The sequence below is a fragment of the Vanellus vanellus genome (assembly GCF_965231255.1).
Source record: "Vanellus vanellus genome assembly, chromosome: Z".
In the NCBI taxonomy this organism is placed as follows: domain Eukaryota; kingdom Metazoa; phylum Chordata; class Aves; order Charadriiformes; family Charadriidae; genus Vanellus; species Vanellus vanellus.
Window position 1 is genome coordinate 69,817,101 of NC_138908.1, and position 22,593 is coordinate 69,839,693.

Below are 22,593 nucleotides of genomic sequence, written 5' to 3' on the forward strand. Positions count from 1 at the left end.
CCAGTGCCTTACTACCCTTAAAGTGAAAAACTTCTTCCTAATGTTCAATCGGAACCTGCCCTCTTCCAGTTTAAAGCCATTCCCCCTTGCCCTATCACTACATGCCTGAATAAAAAGTCCTTCCCCAGCTCTCCTGTAGGCCCCCTTTAGGTACTGGAAGGCCGCAAGGAGATCTCCCCAGAGCCTTCTCTTCTCCAGGCTGAACAGCCCCAACTCTTTCAGCCTCTCCTCATAGGAGAGGTGCTCCAGCCCTCGGATCATCCTTATGGCTCTCCTCTGGACACGCTCCAGCAGGTCCATGTCCTTCTTATGTTGGTGACTCCAGAGCTGGATGCAGTACTCCAGGTGGGGTCTCACACGAGTAGAGTAGAGGGGCCGAATCACCTCCTCTGACCTGCTGGCCACGCTTCTTCTGATGCAGCCCAGGATACGGTTGGCCTTCTAGGCTGCGATCGCACATTGCTGGCTCATGTTGAGCTTCTCATCAATGAGCACACCCAGGTCCTTCTCCTCAGGGCTGCTCTCCAGCCATTCCCCGCCAAGCCTGTATTTGTCTGTGGGATTGCCCTGACCCAGACATAAGAGCTTGCACTCAGCCTTGTTGAACTGCATGAGGTTGGCTTGGGCCCACCTCTGCAGCCTGTCCAGGTCCCTCTGGATGGCATCCCTCCCCTCCAGCGTGTCTACTTCACCAAACAGCTTGGTATCATCGGCAAACTTGCTGAGGGTGCACTCGACCCCACTGTCCATGTCGCCGACAAAGATGTTGAACAGTACAGGCCCCAGTACCGACCCCTGAGGAACGCCACTCGTCACTGCTCTCCACTTGGACATCGAGCCGTTGACCGCAACTCTTTGAGTGTGACCGTCCAGCCAGTTCTTTATCCACTGAGTGGTCCATTTGTTGAATCCATGTCTCTTCAATTTAGAGACCAGGATATCGTGTGGGACAGTGTCAAACGCTTTGCACAGTTCAAGTACATGGCATCAGTTGGTCTTCCCTTGTCCACTGCCGCTGTAACCCCTTCATAGAAGGCCATCAAATTTGTCAGGCATGACTTGCCCTTGGTGAAGCCATGCTGGCTGTCACTAATCACCTCTTTGTTTTCTATGTGCCTCAGCAGAGTTTCCAGGACGATCTGCTCCATGATCTTGCCAGGCACAGAGGTGAGACCGACAGGCCTGTAGTTCCTGGGTCTTCCTTGTTTCCCTTTTTGAAAATAGGGGTTATGTTTCCCCTTTTCCATCAGCAGGAATCTCACCAGACCGCCACAACTTCTCAAATATGATGGCTAGTGGCTTAGCAACCTCATCTGCTAGCTCCCTCAGGACCCACGGATGTATCTCATTTTATTATCATAATATCAATACATCATTCTTCCCCCAAGAAGAATAGCCTCTTTGTATGGATCCTGGGCTAGGTTTTAAATCCACTGAAAGACTTAGATGTTTAAGTACCAGCTAATTTTCAGTTTAAGCACTTAAGCCAGAGAAGAATAGTTTAAAATTCCCAGATACCACAAACTTAACCTCAGAGGAACTGAAGACTTCCATGACCTTCAGTTTTTTCTGATAAACTTTCTTTGGCAGGTCTAAATAAATGCTTCCGGCTCCTGACAATGCTCAGTGGCTCAACTCCTACCATGTAACTAAATCCTGGTCAGAAGTCATAACCCAGACCTATGGTTGCCAAGCTTTTTCACTGACAGATATGCATACTGTTCTCATTCTACTTCTACTAGATACTGAATTTCAATTCCATTTGAAATGGTGCAGTCCTCAGCTTGAGAACCACCTTTTTGCCTGAGTTTCCTTCAGGGCTTGATCCATTAAGCTGTCTCACAGCATGTTCAATATAGTTTAATTTGGACGCTATCTAGGATGGGTGTTCAATTTTCCCCTCATACTAATTTCTTCCATCTCTCAACAGTTATGATGGAAACTGTTAGAGCATTGGGGACCACATTCTTTTGTCTCATATTGTGGCTGTCCCACTTTACACAGAATACACAAAAACCCCTTTTTCAGGTCAAAAAATGAGCAAAAGAGAAGTGCATACTGGTATGGGTTAGTAATTAGAGTACTTATCTAGGATGGGGAAGATAGGAACGCCTACCCCTCCTGCAGCAAATATTTAGATATTTTCTCCTCAACAGTCATTGGAATCATATTTACTCACATCTTTAAAAGAACAAGAGGAACTAAAAACAATCAATCTCTGAAAAAAATCTAAGTACATTAACCTGGATAAAAAGACTGGCAGCATTCACAGATCTTACCAAAACTCTCTCAACCATGTTTTCTCCAAATACAAAATCAGAATTGCTGCTGTTTTGTACAGTTCTGTCTTCAAACAGCTGACTTCTGTGGGAATAAAATAACATAAGAATGTGATTTACAACTATTTATAACCTTGTAAAAAATATAAGTAAGTTCATGCATTTACTTTACCACAACTTACATTAAAGACAAACAATAAATGACCAAGTAATCAGACAAATTCTTTAAGAGAATCTGAAATTATTCTCTACATAACATTTCACAAAAGGAACAGAGAGTATCACACTGCATTTCATGAAGATTATTGAGGATGTTCCTTAAAAACAAGCAAAACAACATGCCTCCTCATCCTCCTCAGGGAAGTGTCTCACTCCAGAAATTGTAATGAGTTCTATTTGTTTCTGTGATGGTGTGCTCCCCCCCTCCCCAACCTGACCTTGATTTCCCGTAACCCTGCCTAAGCCATAACCACCAGTAGCAGTCATAATGGGTGTGTCTGGTCATGATGGCTGCATCCATCAATGTGAATTCCAGGGAGACAATAGCCAAGGGCTAACTTGAGCAATGCATCCACCTAACCACAGTAATGGTACTCAAGCCAGATTTAGAAGAAACTAACATCTGTGGTTGGTTTGCAAATATGACTGGAAGAAACTAACATTTGTTTTCAGGATGCAAATATGATTATAAGTCAATCATCTTCCCCCATAAAACAGCCCAAGAGCCCTGTCCCGGTTCTGGCAGGGATAGGGTTAATTCTCCCAAGGAGCTGGCCTGGCACACAGGTATTCCATACTATGTGAGCTATGCCAGTCTAAAGCTGGAGCTGGCCAGGGGGAGGGTGCAGGAAATCACTGCTTGGGAGGGGGCTTGGGCTTCCCAGGTCCAGGTGTTATTGGTCGTACCATAATTGTGTTTGTACATTCCTCTATCAGTATTATTGTTGTTGTTTCCCTCTTTCCTTCGCTATTCTGTTAAACCCCCTTTAACTCAAACCACAAGTTTTGCCTTTTTTTTCTGATTCTCCCCCCCAGCCCACAGTTGGAGAGGGAGGAGGGTGAGCAAGTGGCCATGTGGTTCTTTGTTGCCAGCTGCAGTTAAACCATGACAAGCCCTTTGAACTCTCCTGAATGGTAGCGGCAGCGGGCTGCACACCAGGATGTCCCCTTGGATAAGGATGCCTCTCAAGGTTACACCTCGAGGCTGAGAGATTCCTTGCCACAACAGATCCTTGGTAAGTGACTAATAGCATGCTAAACTTTGAAGCTTCACTAAGATTATACCTTAGATTGATTCATTGTGCACATATCACAACCCAAGAAGTTCCTGGAATGCATCGACAATAACTTCCTTCTCCAAGTGATAGTGGAGTCAATGAGGAGAGGTGCCATGCTGGACCTTGTTCTCACTAACAAGGAGGGGCTGGTGGGGAATGTCATGCTTAAGGGCAGCCTTGGCTGCAGTGACCATGAGGCGGTGGAGTTCGAGATCCTTAGGGCAGCAAGGAGGACACATAGTAAGCTCGCTACCCTGAACTTCAGGAGAGCAGACTTTGGCCTCTTCAAGGATATGCTTGGTGGAGTATTGTGGGATAAACACCTGGAGGGAAGAGGGGCCCAAGAATGCTGGCAAATATTCAAGGACTGCCTCCGCCAAGCTCCGGAGCTATGCACCCCGACAAAGAGGAAGTCAGGCAAAAATGCCAGGAGGCCTGCATGGATGAACAAGGAGCTCCTGGACAATCTCATACAGAAAAAGGAAGCCTACAGAGGGTGGAAGCACTGACAGGTACCCTGGGAGGAATACACAGAAATTGCCCAAGCAGAGAAGAATCCGGTTAGGAAAGCTAAAGCCCAGGTAGAGTTAAATCTGGCCAGGGAAGACAGGGGCAACAAGAAAAGCTTCTATAGGTATGTCAGTGACAAAAGGAAGACCAAGGAAAATGTGGGCCCACTCAGGAAGGAAACGGGAGACCTGGTCACCTGGGACATGGAGGAGGCTGAGATACTCAGCAACTTTCTTGCCTCAGTCTTCACTGGCAAGGGCTCTAACCACACCACCCAAGTTGCAGAAGGCAAAGCCAGGGACTGGGAGAATGAGGTACCAACCACTGTAGGAGAAGATCAGGTTCAAGACCATCTAAGGAACCTGGAGGTGCACAAGTCCATAGGACCTGATGAGATGCATTCATGGGTCCTGAGGGAACTGGCAGATGAAGTTGCCAAGCCACTATCCATCATATTTGAGAAGTCGTGACAGTCTGGTGAAGTTCCCACTGACTGGAAAAGGGGAAACATAAGCCCCATTTTTAAAATGGGAAAAAAGGAAGACCCAGGGAACTACAGGCCACTCAGTCTCACCTCTATGCCCGCCAAGATCATAGATCAGATCATCCTGGAAACTCTGCTATGGCACATGGAAAATAAGGATGTGATTGGTAACAGCCAGTATGGCTTCATTACGGGCATATTGTGTCTGACAAACTTGGTAGCCTTCTATGACAGGGTTAGATCAATGGTGGATAAGGGGAGAGTAACAGATGACATCTACGTGGACTTGTGCAAAGCATTTCACACCGTTCCACACGACATCCTGTCTCTAAATTGGGGAGACATAGATTTGATTAATGGACCACTCAGAGGATAAGGAGCTGGCTGGACGGTCGCACTCAAAGGGTTGCGGTCAACGGCTCCATGTCCAAGTGGCAACCAGTGACAATTGGCATTCCTCCGGGCTCGGTACTGGCACCGGTGCTGTTTAACATCTTTGTTGGTGTCATGCACAGTGGGATTGAGTACACCCTCTGCAAGTTTGCCGATGACAGCAAGCTGTGTGGAGTGGTTGACATGCTGGAGGGAAGGGATGCCATCCAAAGAGACCTGGACAGGCTTGAGAGGTAGGCCCATGCAAACCTCATGAAGTTCAACACGGCCAAGTGCAAGGTCCTGCACATGGGTCAGGGCAATCCCAAGCACAAATACACGCTGGGCGGAGAATGGATTGAGAGCAGCCCTAAGGAGAAGGACTTGGGGGTGCTGGTTGATGAGAAGCTCAACATGAGCCCACAATATGCACTCGCAGCCCAGAAGGCCAACTGTATCCCGGGCTGCGTCAAAAGAAGTGTGGCCAGCAGGCTGAGGGAAGTGATTCTGCCCCTCTACCCCACTTTCATTGAGACCCCACCTGGACTACCACATCCAACTCTGGGGTCCCCAACATAAGAACGACATGGACATGTTGGAGCGTGTCCAGAGGATGGTGATGAAGATGATCAGAGGGCTGGAGCACTGCTCATATGAAGACAGGCTGAGAGAGCTGGAGTTGTTCAGCCTGGAGAAGAGAAGACTCTGAAGAGACCTTATAGCAGCTCTCCAGTATCTGACTGGGGCCTACAGGAAAGCTGGAGAGGGACTTTTTACAAGGGCATGTACTGATAGGACGAGGGGTAATGGCTTCAAACTGGAACAGGGTAGATTTAGATTAGATATCGGGAAGAAATTTTTCACGATGAAGGTGGTGAGGCACTGGAACAAACTGCACAGGGAAGTTGTGGCTGCCCCATCCCTGGAAGTGTTCAAGGCAAGGTTGGATGTGGCTTTGAGCAACCTGGGCTAGTGGGAGGTGTCTTTGCCTGTGGCAGGAGGTTTGGGACTAGATGATCTTTAACGTCCCTTATGATTCTATGATTCCATGATATAATCCTTTAGAGATAAACCATTGACAAAATCTGGGAATAGGATTGGAGCCAGCCGCACCTAGACTCCTCTCTGAGAAGGAGTTTAGAAAGTAAGGGGGTCCTTTCCACACCTTGTGAATCAATGGGAGGGTCTCCCTTCTGACCTTGTCCTCTATACAGTAAATAACCAAGTGTGCCTTGCCATTGAATCTTGTTAAACCACTGTCGCATTTACTATGAAACTTTGTTAAATTGCTGGTTTATATCAATAAATATATTGGTGCTTCTCTTTTATGAGTGAAGTGCTTCACTCTTTCTGTGACAGTTTACCTGTTTTCTTTTGCTCCACCAAAAGACTACCAACAATTAACAATTGTCCCTTTGTGTTGGTGCAGCTGTGGTACCCTTCAGAATAACGTACTCCCCAGGGCCTTACAGGCACTCCTTGGTCATCCACCTAACATCTTGGCTTTCCAAGAAGGAAAGAGGCAGAGGCAGTGTATTCTAATGCACACACTTTCAATTCACATAAATATTGCAAAAATGTAGAGGTTAGATAGCAGATGGCTTATGATGAGCCATAGCTAAAACAGGAAAGAAAGATCTTCTTTCCATTTTTCAATGACCTGTTCCATAGATATACTTAAAATGAGAAGCAAAGAAAGCTAAATACTTGCAATCCCTTGATACTGGCCAACTATAGGTTGGGGAAAGAGATCTGGGAGAAAATTTCATACAGTAGGTAAATCACTTTACGTTTAGGATCTGGAGTGTGACTGGTTTGGTCAGAAGCTACATTAAAACAACACTTGTCCTTCTTCTTGTCTGTCCCATTTTCCTTCTTAGTGTCTCAGGGCTTCCAGATAAAAAACATTAATTTATTTTTTGCATTGCCATCCTGAGTTTAACTTGTCTCAGTTAGCCCTTTACCTCTCAGGAGGTTTTAAGAGAAGAAGGTGAATGTGTTTTTAAATAGTGACATAGTCACAAGTTATAAAATGTACATTACTTGTGGATTACATTCAAGAACATTCTAATATAAGGAGAGTTGTGATTTCACATAGCCACTTTAAATTAACAAGATCCATTTTTTATACAAGTGTCTAGAAAAGACCTTGTAAATGTCTTTGTGTGGAAGTTATCCCTGCTGCTGGTTTTTGTTTGTTTGGTTGGTTTTTTACAAAAGGCTTATAGGTTGTTCATGCTTTCTGTAGAGCTTAATCACTACATCTCTTGCTGGCAAAGGCAAAACCATCCAAGTTCTTGTCTCTTTCTGTTCCAGAAGGACAACTTGGCAGGAAGACAATCTGACGTTCTGTCACAAACTGCATACTTCAGCACCACTTATCTGCTCTTCCAGATCATTTATCACCCCTGGGAGGGCTTAACAGCACATGTCATGCAGAGGATATTCCTGTTATTAAGCTGGGTTTGCTGCCAGAACTTTGATGACTGTCTCTAAAACTTAGTTTCTGTGTTCACAACTACAGTGTGCTTGTAATCTCTTCACATAGGATGATGGAATTCCCAAGTACAAGTTATCTCCATTTTACACTTAAGGAAAAAAATACTCCTTAACATCCTTATGCTTGATATGTTGCTAAGACTAAGACCAAATAAGAAGAAATCAGAAAATGTGTCTCTCTTCAGCCTTGAAGCCTTTCATACGTTCTTTGGGCCATGAACAGGGAATCTGAAGCGTGTTTAAACTAATGAGTTTCTTATCCTTAAGAAAACTCCTTACTGAAATTCACTGAATTATGAGCAATTTTCACACTGAAATTTCATCTGCTACTTCTAGGCTGCTCCAGCAGCAACTTAGTAAGGACAGCACTCCAAAAAAGCTAAAAAACAGAAACTAGAGCCTTGTCTCAAAGAAATAATGTGGGAAGTGGATTTAACTTATTTTCAGAAATGTAAGGGAAAAATAATCAGTGCATGATCTTTCTTTTTTCAGACAGTTAACTGGAAGTGCCAGCCTTAAAGTCCTATTAAAACCTCAATACCCTTATGTTGCTGCAGGACAAGAACAGTGTGCCAGGGATGACATTGCCATGGAGATGCAAACCACAGGCACTGAATTCAGGGAATGACAGCTAACAAGGAAGAATGGGAGAAGGAGCCTGGTAATGCCTGGTAATGCCTGAGTTTCTCTGTATCTGTTTGTAAGATGCAGCAGCTATGCCTACAGAAGAGAGTTCTCCAAAGGGACATAAACATGACTGTAAACATTCAAAACCAGGACATATTTTGAACTGCCAAAGCTGCATGACATGTCAAACCAAAATCGTTTCTGGCTTGGGAGTTGCTAATGAGAAGCAAACTGTCTCACAGATACTAATTCCCGGCAGGAGTCCATTTCTTACAGCATATGGAGCTTATGTCAGTACCCACAAATCCTGGCACCACACACAAACACCAGTGAGCACTGTGTAGAGTGTAGACAGTGTGGGCTTAGTACCATGGTAGACACATGGGACAAAAGGGTAGGCCAAAGATCAAGTGACAAAATGGTGTAGAAATATAATAAATAAAAACTTACTGTGTTGTTTTAGAGCTAGAAAGACTCATGGTAGTAGATGACCTCACTGCTGTTTTGGAACTTACTGAACTCTCAGCTGAGGAATAAGAGTTGTCTTCAGATAGCTAGGAGTAATACAGCCAGATGAATTAATTAGACCAAGCTTATTTTCTGCTATAAATAGATCTGCTAGAAGTCCAGAGTCTATATATATACACACATATATGTACACACACATACACATACACACATATATATGTGGTAGTCGGCAGAGCTTCCTCCAGCTGTGTATTAAGCCAATGCCCTTAATCAAAATGCCAAAATGTTGCTTCCTAAATGAACAAAATCCAAAAAATCCCCAAAGCTGATTTGCCTACAGAACCCTGATATCTGACAGCTGAGGCAGCCGGCAGAGAAGAGATGTTGTTTCAAACACAGTCAGCACGAGTTTAACAGTTCACACCATGTCAGTGATCCATCAATTCCACTGAAACTGATATGGGAACTTTCTAGAAAATCATGCAGTGGTATAATTAAATGTTTTAAAACAGCACGGGGGGGGGGGGGGGGGGGGGGGGAGGAAGGGGGGAGGGAGGTTAAGTTGAGCTGCAAACATATATTAGCCAGTAAAATTACTTTTATTTTTACCTGAACATGTGCTTCTTTCTTAGTTAGTAGAGATACTACAGCATCTTCAGGACAGGTCAGGGCTTGTGGGAGTTGTAAAACGGCAGGTCTAATGACATTCCGCAATTGACTTTGTGACGAGGATCCTTGCAAAATACAAAGACAAAATATTTAAATGGAGACTTTTTCTTCACATCTAATTCATACCTATGTGTCTTGCCTCTTTAACTGAAAGCTTCAAAGTATATTTAAATAATATTTATTGTTGTTTACTTGTTACACATTTTGAAAAAATGTAATCCCTTCTGAAATACACAACTCTGCAGTGACACCAACTCCTGTTATCCTATCAGAATAAGTGTTATATACAAAAATACATATATTTATATTTCTAAAATATATTTGTATTTATGTATTTAAATATATCTTTATATTTACCACTTTCTGTTAGATCTGTCTTCTGTATTTCAAATTTAATCCTGCACCTGCAGATGCCAAAGAAGGTTCTTTGCATTCTCATTGCCTTCTCCAGTAGCAGAGTTATTAAGTTAGAAATGTGGAATTTCACTATTCAAGGTTATATTCAGTCCGTTCATGAATTCAGTAGTCAGAGCAGAGGCTCACAACAGAGGTCACAGGATGTTTACACTGTCAAACAAATAACTCCTGAACCTTATAATAATACTTAGCCTATCACTCAGCATAGAGAAGAGTGGTCATTTTTATGTCTTCTGTATCTGTCAAGAATGCCTTTGTGGAACTACAGTGAACAAATATTGCAATGAGAGTTACCTTCTTTTGTGGTTTTGATCAAGTCAGGGTTTCTTTGAAGAAGAGCTGGGCTCATGAATATATTATTCTTCTTTACTACAGAACAAGGAATTTAAACTTTAATAATGAGTAACAACAAATTTTAATTATTGATTCATGTTTCTGTAACCTCTCCCTATTTTGCTAGTACCTGAGCAATATTTCAAGCTATCCATCTAAAAAAGATCTCTGAGATAACTGTTACTGTCTCCATTTTACATGTGGAGAAAGCACCTTGGTTTTTCTGGCTATGTCAGACAGAAGACTTTTTGATATTAACAGATGTTTTAAACTCATAGAATCCTTCTTCAGCTTTGAAAACCAGGTGCTGCTGATTTGCAAAAGCTATTGAAATGGCAATGCTATCTGGTCCAGTGTTGGCCATTTTTAAGATGAGTAAATGAGGCCCAAGAACATTGGAATAAATAAATGTGCTCTGTGCTGTTCTGGTAAAAAGATTTTCATAACTTACTATAATGATGGCAGTGCACTACTAATGCTTTCACTGTTTTGATAATGATACCAAACATCAGCCAGAAAGTCATGGCAACAGTGTCCCAAATCATGTAAAACGACACAACTGATACTCTACACACAATCACTACTTTTTCATTGCAGAAAGAGTGTGGTTTGTTGCTATAACAATGTTGCGTCCTTTGTTTAGATTGTTTAGAAATCCTTTATGCCAATGTCTCTCGAGGACTTGTTTCTGGTAAGAGACTTAGACTAAGATTTAAGACCACTCTGTTCCCATTAGTGGTAAGTGGGAGAATACTCCTAGTGTCACTGGTTAGGTTGAAGACGGGTTTCTAGGATAAAAAATTATATTCCTACAGGAACCATGACCATTAAATTGCAAGCAAACCAATTAATGTAATTACTTTAACTCCATTCTGTTTTTTCAAGTTTAATTTGTACCACACTGTGTAAATGCCTATTTGCAAATTATTCAAAGATTCCTCGCCAGCACTACAGGGTTCCCTAACAATAAATGCAAAAAACATTTCTTCTGTTGAACTGCCAGTACCCCTCCTGAAACACTCCTTTCTCCTGTTCAAATACCAGCCTAGTCCAATGCACTCCAGCTCTGTCCTGCAGAAAAAGCATTTCTGTGCACCTCTTTATTTTAGCTAATACCTGGTTTTCTGTATAAATATTTACTGGTTTTGTTTTCTTCTTTTTTTAATTACCTGGCTGGGAGGGAGGGAAGGTAGGAAGGATGGTAAAGGAAAATGATCTCCCTCTTTTCTGAGCAAAAGTTGTATCTGAAAGGATAAGAGACTGAAATTATCACTTGTTTGGAGAAAAAAAAAAGATTAATTTTAAGGTTAGCCAATTTGATGTCATGCCTTCATTGGTGATAGAATAAATTATTATCTGCTAACCACCAGTTTTCTGAAGTAGACTGTTAGGTTTCACCTATACTGCTGAATTGGAGAGGTCTTTGAGGCCAACTGGCACAGCCTGTCTCAGGCACACTGCTTACAGCTAGTCCACTCTGTAACAGTTCTGTCTTGGAGACCAACAATTGGAGAGGTTCAAAACAGAAGCAGGGGGTGAGCTACCAGTTAAACAATGTGGACAATCAAGATGTCAAATATTCAAGCTTCCTCCTTGGTATAGGCATACCCTAAAATTTCTACTATATCTCTGATTTTGTGTATGATCTCACCATAATTTTCAGAGTAAACCAAACTTAGCTAATCTTAAATCCTCTTAGCTACATGCAGGTTTGTCACAGGAGTAGATAAAACAAAATACAGTGTACACGTATTAATGTCTGAATTCAGAAATATTTTTCTGGTCCTGTCCGTATATTAAATAAACACTGTAAAAAACAGATCAGTCCTTCCGCACATTATACTTAGTGACTTGCATGCATTTCCCATGGAAGTAATACACAGTCCTTAAAGGGACTTCCATGTCAGCTGGCTGGTCAGCAGAGGCCCATCTGGAAACTGCTTTACATTTTCAGGGATTGCCCAAGGAACTCACCTATTCCACAAACCAGGGCATCTCATTCCTTTCCAGCCGTCCTCCTCCCTTGTGCAAGTAATTCAAGGAAACAATACGAAATATACAGATTTTTCACTACTTTATGTAATACTATGGAAATATGGAATATGAATATGATTTCTTGGAAATTACCAGCAAGTTTATATCAATGTTCAGGTTTTCATGACTTGCAGCATCTCTACACTGCAGAAATGTTTATGGTACAGGAAAATTCCTTCTCTTTACCAGATGAGAACACAGAACTATAGTAATTAAAACATGACTGGAGCTAAACGTCATACCTGTGTTAGACTGAGAATCAGACTTCTGGAAAGTAAAAGATGATGATCTTGCACGCTTTTGGGAACAACTAATGAAATCTAGAGAAAAGTAAACATAATGTTCTGCAGGGATAGACTGGCAGGAGATTTCAGCACAATGTTATGATATGGAATTAAAACATGAACACAGTAAATTCTAGGAATGACTTACAGGAACAGCTTTAAGGCAGTACCTAAAAGCATGAGGGCTTTGGAATCTCAGTCAACCCCTGGCACAAATCCCTAGGGAGCCTTCTTTATTTCTACTAAGTTCAGGGAACCTAAATCAAGCACTTTGTATCAGTTAAGAGCCCACAGGCTCAGAAGACATTAAGAATGCAAAGTTACATTATAATGTAGCTTAAAGAAATAGAAACGGGCAGCTAGGAGCTCATACAGATGATGAATGGATTTGGCCACTTTTCAGAGCTTCTGGAGTTCAGCTTTCTGCTAAATATGAGAGGTAAGATGGAAGAATTCTTGAGGTAAGACATATATATTGGGACATAGTAGGTGGCTCTACAATTCACATAGTCTTAAGTCTACTAACAGGGATTTGTCCCTGCGGTCCAAACACTATTTTCACAGGCAATAGTCAGACCTATGAATAACCCAGTGTATTATTATACTGTTTCAATAAGGTGGTTATTACCATTTTCAGCTTTGCAAACTGGATCTTCTGCAGGCCGCTGGAAAAAAATATAAGCGTGGAAAGGTCAAGGAGAATAGAACAGCCATTTTCTAGAACAGTACACAAAGTGTATCAATCCAGCATATATGCATTAAAAGCAGTCTTGTTTCTAGTTTCTACTTTTCCTTGTTCTATTTTGAGACCATTTATTACAAGTCTTAACCTGGGCTAAAATCTTTTATTACTGCTAGCATCATTGTCTACATAATCCTCACTTCTCAGCATTTTTATATCAATTACAAAAAAAAAAAAAAAAGCTTTTTACCTTCAAAGGACGGTCCTTCTTTTCAAAAACAAATATCGGCTGGGCAAGCACTGGTCGCTCTGGAAAAAAGAAGAGACCATTTTTATTAACAATTCCATAATAGCACTTCTCAACCACAGTTCTCAAAGTGCTGTGCAATAACAAACAGGACCTTATCTTTTTGTCACAAAGGAAGAAAATACAGAGCTGCAGTGACGCACAGCACAATCTGTGAATAAAAAAAAAGCTAGAGTCCACAAATCCCAGAGTGAGTTTTGCCACAGGATTTAGCCTCATATTTTTTTTTACAATTATTTTAGTTAAAAAGAACAAAAAAAAGTGCTTTTAGACTTGTTTGTAACTTCTGCCATCCTTCAAGAACAAGGGTGAACTGCAGCTTTGGTTCTCAAAGAAGTGCAAGGATGTGAAATGAAAAATGATCCCAAAAGGAAAGCAAAGGAAATGTGTTACACTTGGCCTCTCAGCTACTTCCCATTCTTTAGGCTTCAGGTAAGTGAATGCCTAGTGTTAGTTTTAATGTGTGAATATGATATATAAACCTATGAAGTTCTATAGAACAAATTCTACTCTCAGGCATACCTCTGCATTTCTTAGGTATGACTGAGAAAAACTTTGGATCCATATTTTGGGGTTTTGGGGTTGTGTGTGTTTTTTCTTTTTTAATGGAACAAATTTCAGCATACGGTTGCCTCACATCAAATTTAATGTTGATTTAGGGTTCACTACTTCTACATCTTACATGACTTCCTCAGGATATTTACTTTGCTAAGAATGAGACCTTCACAGCCTGTGCAACTCCAATGAACTAACTTTGGTTGTCAGTGTGAAGCAGTTGTTTTCACCAGTACCACCAATTAATGACACATTTATTATGCCAACAGACAGCACAATTAAAGAGCAAAGGAGCAGACACACATAAAAATGTCCATGTGAAAATATATGGATTGATATCTTTATCTTGCCTTGCACACCCATTTGTGACCAAACCACTCCAGCATTGGTATCAGATACTTAAAGGTTTAATAAAGCAAATATCAACCTATCATGGAAGTTTTAAAAATACTTAGTAAGTATATATTCAACAATCAAGAAAAAAGTAAACATTGTTAAAATTAATGCTGTGTGTATGTAAACTGGGGCAAGAAGCATGATCCTATTACTCAAATCCAGTGATACACAGACACAGCAGTAATAACTAATACTGTCTTGCTGTTGTTGAAGTTAATTTTGTTATTTGCTTGGGCATTATGTGTGTGCAAATGACTGAATTTAGCAAACTTGGAATGCTTTGCAATGAAGGCCTGGTTTGTCCTTAATAGAAAAAGCAGAAAAAAGTTCACATTGTTTAACTCCAAAAAAGATAATTCTCTGTCGTTGAAAGTTGAAGAAAATCTCCATAATCTGGTTGCAGCTGGGGGTCCATAGCATGGCATGAGATGGAGCAATTCCACTTCTATTCACTAGAGGGGAGTGGCACACATAAACAATAGAATTTTACTAAAATATGGTTTCTTCAATATAATAGGCTTTTTTCCTGTCTCCTTTTTTTAAAAAAGCAGGTCTTGTATGTTTACTGAATGAAGAAAAAATATAAGAACTAAACCATGACTACAGAAACCTTCATATTCTCCACAGTACCTCTCAAACTCAGAAGCTAGCAGTATTATGTATCTTTAAAAATCCAAAGCATGGAATTAGCAGAGTGAATTGCTGTGAAATAGGAACTGACTTTCTATCACAGAGTTAAATTTTGCTGGAGCTAAAAGGTTGTAGGGAGTTTGAAGGTATTAGGAACATTCACTACAATTTAAACAACAAAATTAGAGTAATAGTTTAAAACCCAGAAGTTCCTGAAGAAAAATTTGTAACTGGTTCATTACCAACAGAAATGTGAAGCTAGGGTATAACGGTACTTCTGAAAGATAAATATGTGTATTTTGATATTGCAGTAAATATAAAAGATATATCCTATCAACTGCTTTTAAGCCAAAGAGAAAACTTTCTTGCTGTCCATAGATTTAGTCAGAGGTTGCTGATGCTGCCACATTTATTTATCATTTTTATGGTTCTGTATTGCTTCTACCTAAATCAAGAAAACCTTTTTGCAATCACTGAAAAGTATTCCATGCAGCTCATCAATAAGATGTTCACTCTTCAATCAGGTCATTCATAACAGTTTTAAAAATATATTTGTGTTAACTATGTATGTATCCTATGCATCAATTTCCAGTTACATTTTAAATTTCTCAGATACTCAAGCACAAATCATCTGCAGCTGATCCCCACAGAAAAGGCAAGGCAGAATTACTCATGGATGTAACACAAGGTCATTGGGGAACTACCACAATTGTGTCAACATGCCAATTTTAACACTGGTGAGCAACGTTGCATTTCTGTTCTTCATTTTCTACACTAAGGTTGCCACTGCTAGGGTGGTGGCTATGTACTGGGTGAAGGATAAGCCCTCTGCACCCTCCTCTCTCATCAGCAGTGGGGGGCATCCAGCCAAGCAGTGCCTGGCTGTCCCTGGGAAGAGGCAGCAGCACCCAAGGCCGGGTGCAGGTGGAGGTGAAGGGATGGGAACAGGGTGGGCTGGAGCCACCCCTCCTCCTAAGCACCTACAAGACCCAGACAGACACAGGCTGGCTAATGCCTGTTAAGACTGGGCCACTCCGGTCCTCAGCAGCTTGGCACTTGAAGATAACAGAGGCTGTTGAAAAAGTTACCAGAAAAAACTGCCAAATGGGCTGCCTCTGGCTGCAGGGACTGGAATAATCCACCAGCCTCAGCCAAGAGTCCAGACACAGACCCTGTCTGCTTGCCCATGAATAATCACCACAGACTGGGCTCTCTTTTCCTCACTACAGTTCCCCTGAAGCTGCTGAATTAGAAAGGTCTTGGCCTAATATTTACTGCATTCGGAGTCCAAAATCAGAAATGTCCAGTTCCCTTGTTTGAGATCTTATCTGCACAGCCTCCTGGCTCCAGCCTCCTGTCCTGCGCAGAAGCACTATCAGATGTGCTCTGTCCCTGACATGGAAGGCACCCGGGGTCTCTGGCATGGTGCCTGCTCTGCTCTTCTCCACTCCTCCAGCATAGGCATCCCCCACTCCATCACCCTGCTGGGCGCTCTGCCTAGCACAGTATGAGCAGGCAACTGACAAATCACGATCGTTCACATGCCCAGATGGAGGCTGCACTTACAGAATTCCGTTTGAAAGAAAATACAGAGATGCATTTTGGCAAAAATGATTGCTGGCTGCTGCCTAGGCCTAGGAAGTCAGGATGACATTCAAGAAATAATGTAAATTGCTTTCACCAACTTAGTTTGTATCCCAAAAGCCAGCATTGTCCCTGAAGCATATGGGTCCTTCAGCCTTTGCTGTGACATTCCACTCTTCACTTTTATTGCTATTGCTTTTCCTAAAGCTGTAGAAACTTCACAAAATATATGCATTAAAAAAAAATTAGAGGTGTTATTATTGTTGCTCCATCGTGCCCAGAGAACAGATAAATGATCCTTAACCTTTGAGGGCTAAGAAGACAGAGGACAGAACATGAGCCCAAATCTGTCTCCAATTTTCTGGCAGTCATATGCCTGAAGTCATACGTCAAAAGTGGCTGACAGTGCTGTTGCTCTGTTCCTCCCAAAGTGAAGCAAAAAAACCCTCAAATCTTTAAGAGGGTAAGATAGGGACTTGTAATCTCAATAAAAGTTTTTTTCTGACTTTTAAACAGTTAATTTTTACATTTTCAGATTCCAAAGAAAATACTTTCTATTGTACCTTCATTACCAAATTTGCCAGAAGTCTGAAAACATTTTAATTCATATTCATACCAAACACTTTCACATTTTTGTATCTAAAGTTAGGAACTTAAATCTCTAAGGTTTTATATCACTCCGGATGGCTGACTCCAGTGAAACTGTGAGTGTCCATCAAATAATAATCAAACTGGCAGTAAGCAGGCAATAGGTGTTTTTTATTCTATTTGTCAATTGAGTGCCATTGACCAGTTATGTGGCAGGATTCTCATGTCTCTGTTGTTTCTTTCAACAGTTTCATGCAGCAAATTTCTTTAAAGGCCTAATGCCAATCCACTGGATTTTGCCTGAGTTTCTACTGTTCCCACAACTTTATATATTATATGTGTAGCTCTTCACAAATAACTACCAATCCTGCAATCAGTTATTTCAGATTGGCTTAGCTACAAAACAGAATCCTTCAAACAAAACCTGAAAAAACCCACCCAGTAGTTCATAACTGCCAACAAAGATGTAACACTGGAAACAAAAGCTGACTTGTAAAAAACAACATTTTTTTCATGATTCCTTAAATTGAGATAACAACTTGTACCTTTTTGGTTTTAGTAGCAATCCCATTTGCACCTCATAGGAAAACTTTTAATTCTAAAATAGAAACTACAATTTTTACTTTATACAGTAAAGAAAAAGAAAATAACCTCTTAATCAAAGGTAATTTTCTCAAATAGAATAAGATCCTGGAAAATTGTATAATCTCCAAATAATGTCACTGACTTCAAAACCTTTAATCATCCAGCTTTCCCTCACAACATCCTAGTAAATGTTACACAACACACAAAAACTATGACGTGAAAATTTATAACCAGATTCTAACTTTATCCTATCAAAAGATAAGGCTATGACATAGTATTAGCAAGTTTATGCGCTCTGATACACTATAGCATGAATTTCACTAGCTTTGCATGTTACTGCTATAATTTGCAAAAATAAAAGCAGAAACACTTCTGCATTTTGATGTTACAGCTTAGATTGCTGGTTCCCAAGTCATAGAACTCAAATCAAATGAAGTTAAACAATAACAACAAATTCTTGCACATAACATTGCCGTTTTGTTTGTTTCACATGCAAATTAGCTCAACAGAAACATGTAATTGGCAAAGATGTTAAGAAGAGATTTACTGTGACTTTAGTTGCAGCATCCCCAGATATAGTTTTACATTACTAAAATACTACAAAAAAAAAAAAAACTACGGGAGAGCTTTGCCTCTGCCATTTATGAATATATGCTGTTTACAGCTATTACTTGAAAAAAACACTAAGGCAAAATATTGTGCCTGGTATTTTGTGGCAATATAGTGAAGAAGAAGAAAGCAACAATGGACTAGCATGTAAGTGGGAGACATGGATCCATAAATTAGTAGAGTTCCATTTAAAAAAAAAAAAAAAGGAATTATTTTGACTATGCTAGCTGATGATCTGACCATTAGCATGTTGCCTCAAGGAACATCCGGGTTAAACTATCTACTAATACAAAAAAACCACAGAAAACTACCTGTACTTCAGATAATACAACTGCAATAACAGGCAGAATAGAAATATATATAGTGAAAACATGCAGTAGGATAAATTAACAAAATACTTTGCTATCCAAGCTTGGACTCATATTTAAATATTGTTTCTGGTTGTTGATACAAAAAGGCATCTGTCCGTTTTTTCATCTAAAAAGAGGTGAAAAAGTAGTAAAAACCTGCTAGCTAAGTTTTGCCAAACCTGCAGTAGAACCACAGCTTCTGTTTTATAAATACTCACTGAACTTTCCAACATAAAATAGAGTCAGTTCACAGCCAATCAAGAGTGCAACAAGGCTGCCAGCCAACATCTCAGGTCCCTCAGTGACCTCACTAAGCAGCTGAGAACTCCAGTGCAATTCACACGCACAGCTGGCTGCTCAGCACCTTTGAAAAATCAGGTCACTTATTTAAGACTCTAAATATGGACCTGGAAGCCTACTTTCAGATTCTCGTTTATTACCCTTCACACTTTTGATTTCTGCTTATGAAGCATATTCAGTACTTTCTAGGACAACTCCCGTAAAAATTAACATCAGTTTTAATGCCAAGATGTCAGAATTTTCTAAGGAAATTTACTTGGGTTTTTTTTTGCTAAGACATTGTAAGACAAGATTGATTAATTCATTTACATCTAAATTCATTATATGTATGTGGTGCGTTTTTTTTAATCAGTAACCACTAAAAACAAAATGGGAAAATAAAACAGGGTCATAAATCAAATGAAATTCAAATCTGGTCAAATCTCCAATGATAATCAGAAGAGTTTTCTATATTCAGAAGTAACAGAGACAAATGTTGCTATACAGGCAACAAATTTTCAAGTTCAGTATCTCAGTCATACTTCCAGACTTGTAAGCTAATTCAATTTTTTATTTTAGACTACTCTTCTATTGAAGAGTGTCAGTGATTCAATAAATTTGCCACAAGTTCTCATGAGTCCTGATTTTTGGAAAATGTTCAATACAAATTGTTCTAAGTAATTGGTCCAAAACCATGCTGAAGTGTTTTATGAGAAGAAATATTTTCAGCATTATTAAAATAAAGTACTTGAAACATATTGCGATGAAATTTTGGACAACGCCTTTCATTTTTTGGAAAACATTGTTAAGAATTTTATTTCTAGAGAACTTAAACATATAGAACAGATATTTGGCCACCTGGCTGTGCCTGCTGCAGAAGTTACTGTTCTTCCGTGGCCCATGAAGAGATTGCTCAGCACAGCACTACATGCTGTTCAAACACTCTATATTAAATGCGAAGTGTATGTTGCTTATCTTGGGTTCAGATTGCATCCCGTAAATACAGTTCGGGGAACTGATAAATAACTTCACACACCCCTGTTTGAATAGACAGGGAGTACATCGTCAAAGAAGTGAGTTTCCACTTCATCATACTCAGAAAGAGGAAAGGAAAAGTTCATCCAACTGCCTATTGCAAAATAAAACTTCTGCAAGGATCTGTCCTGGGACAACTTTACTGTACTGTTAAAGACTGCAATCTTGCACGTTCTTTGTCATACAAATAAATGATAACCCACATAAATAATTTCACTGTCATCACTGAGACCAATTATGAGAGCAAGGATGCTTCATCCAGGCACAGTTGTGCAGAATCAGGCCCCAACTTTTTAAGGCATCTCCACCTCTCTTCAGTCACTCATCTCAATGCTACAGATTCTAAATATAGTTTTCTTGATCGGTGTGGAAAGGATTCTTTTACCCAAACAGTTCCTTTAACTACTCCTAGCTTCCACTGTGGAAGCATGCCATATGAGATTTAAAAATTAACACACTTCTCTTTAGTCGTGGAAACTCAGCTGACAGCTTGCAAAAGTGTTTATAAATACAGCATATGTCACACCATTCATCTCTGTAGAGCACAGTCTTCATCTTTATATGGGCAAGACGTAAACAGGCATTAAAATAACAAAAAAAAAATCCCTACCCTAGCAATACTTTAACACAGTTTCTGAGAGAAATGAAACCCTGTTGGCTTTATTTCAAACTTTAGAGTGAAGAAAATATTTTTGGGAGTCTCATCACTACAATGTAATTCTAGCAGTAATGCAATGACAGCAGTAACTGTGTCACTATACCAGCAGGACTGTGCCAAAGCATGTAACCAAAAATTGTTTTACAAACACTGAAACTTCCAATACACCAGTGCTCAGCATTTTTAATCTATCATAAAAGCCTGTAAAATACTCAATGCAAGGGCAATAACATTCATAGGTGTATAAAGCTTTACCATTTTTAGGGCATTGTACCAATATTAAATTTCATTTTTAGTAGCACAGAAGTAGCACAGAAGTAACACTCATGTAGAGATTGAATGATACAGGTATTAAGGCCATGATCCAACAACACTCACACATCCTTTAAATTTTAGGCACGTAAGTAAATTGGACTGTGTGTGCTCAACACTAAGCACAAACTGAAAGGCTGGCTGACTCATAAATTAGCCCAAGCACTCTAAACTGCGTCAGTCATAGCATCAGGTTTAGACCTTGAAAGTGCATGGTTCCTTTTGCTGTTTTGGGTTCATTCATGAACCTGCATGGTAAAAAAATGGTTGGTGGCATCATCTGCAGAATGGCCTTAATATTAGCACTTGTTTCTTTATGCATCCTATTAAAAAATGTTACTATTACAATTTCGTATGAATCATTCTCAGTTCTTGGCCCTCCTCACTACCTAGATGATAGAGGATTTTGCTGTTCCTCCTGTAGTCAGGCATCTCACTGCAGAGAGGGACCGGGCCCGTTGTGCCGTCAGCGCCCGGGTGCGCAGGGCAGGCAGGGCAGGGACAGCCGGCAAAGCCAGCGCTGCTCCCACTCACTGTCAGGCCCAGCATTTTAGAAAGCTGCAGAAAGTTTAAATGACGGGAGAAACACCGAGGGACCAGTGTGGGGTGCTCTACAAGCAAAACCCCAACCACACACCATCTGTTAGCGTCTTCTTCTTCAACTGAAATACAAACTGGAGATTCTTGACAGATTACCACTAAAAACTTGCAATAAAGAAACCCCAGCCAGCCAAGCTCTTGTTTTGCACCACCCACGACTCATCACCAACCAGGCACATTCTCCATGTTCATCCCATTCCCCAGAACCCTCCTTGCAGGGGGCACACAGGAGACATGCACAAGTCATTTGCCAACAAAACCTACCTGTACGGCATTCCTCCTGGGGACTTAACTTGCCACCACCGGAGCCGTGGCAGGGCCTGCGGGCCATCTGTTCTGGCCGGCCAGCAGCCCCAGGGTCACCAGCCCAGTCTCCTCTTTTGGGGAGGTCAGGCTTCGCCTTCCCACCGTGCCCGGAGCTGACTGAAACGTCGTAAGAGCGCCACACACCTGTATATAAAACATTCCCTTTGCGAGCAGAAGTTGGCTGGTCTCTCATTATGAGGTCCTCTGAAGTACCTTTCTATATATATATATGTAACCATATATATATAAAATACGTATATAGGCCGTAGTTGGGTCTGTAACTTTGAATTTAGGCGTCTTAGCTGATCCTTAGGCCACCCCCCCCCCCTCAAAACTAGTCAGGCGAGGCCCCGCGCGGAGCCGCCCTCGCCGCCGCCAGCGGATGGTAACGGCCGGGCCGTAACGGCCAACGGCCGGGGCGCTGCGGGTCGCCGCCCGCGGGCCGCGCTGCACCGGAGCGAGCGGCAGCGGCGGCGGCGGCCGGCGGGGGAGTGAGGGAGCGCCGGTGCCACAGTGACAGCTCGGGGCAAGCTCTTGGCGGGGGCCGGCCGTTGGGAGGGGATATGTAAAGCCCGGTAGATTAACATAAGAGGGCGGGCGGGGAAGCGGCCGCAGCGGTTGTTCGTGGGGCGTACCGGCAACGGCTGAGGGAAGGCCGAAGGCTGAAGTGGGGGCGGTTCAGTCGCGGGTGTGCCGGGCGGGGAGGGCCGGGGCCGCCCGCCACCCCCTCTGTGGAGCGGGGGCCCCGGGTGGCGGCTGACGGGGTCGTTAGTGCCCGTTGGCGGCTGAGGCAGTGGGCTGGGCTGGGCTGCCGGCGGGCGCAGCCGTGGCGGCGGAGGGGCAGCACCGCCGGGGCTGGCTGGG

At 41.6% G+C, this 22,593-nt stretch overlaps 1 protein-coding gene across 1 annotated transcript in view; it reads right to left on the reverse strand.

Annotated features, from left to right (window-relative positions):
- RANBP3L (RAN binding protein 3 like) overlaps window positions 1-22,108 on the reverse strand; it is a 36,095-nt gene extending 13,987 nt beyond the window's left edge. Inside the window, 9 exon segments of the mRNA XM_082498007.1 lie at window positions 2,280-2,364; window positions 8,499-8,602; window positions 9,126-9,250; window positions 9,897-9,971; window positions 11,105-11,179; window positions 12,212-12,289; window positions 12,882-12,918; window positions 13,186-13,244; window positions 21,688-22,108. Of these exon segments, the coding sequence (XP_082354133.1) occupies window positions 2,280-2,364; window positions 8,499-8,602; window positions 9,126-9,250; window positions 9,897-9,971; window positions 11,105-11,179; window positions 12,212-12,289; window positions 12,882-12,918; window positions 13,186-13,244; window positions 21,688-21,922 (873 nt within the window). The 5' untranslated portion in view covers window positions 21,923-22,108.
- Window positions 22,109-22,593: the final 485 nt, after the last annotated feature.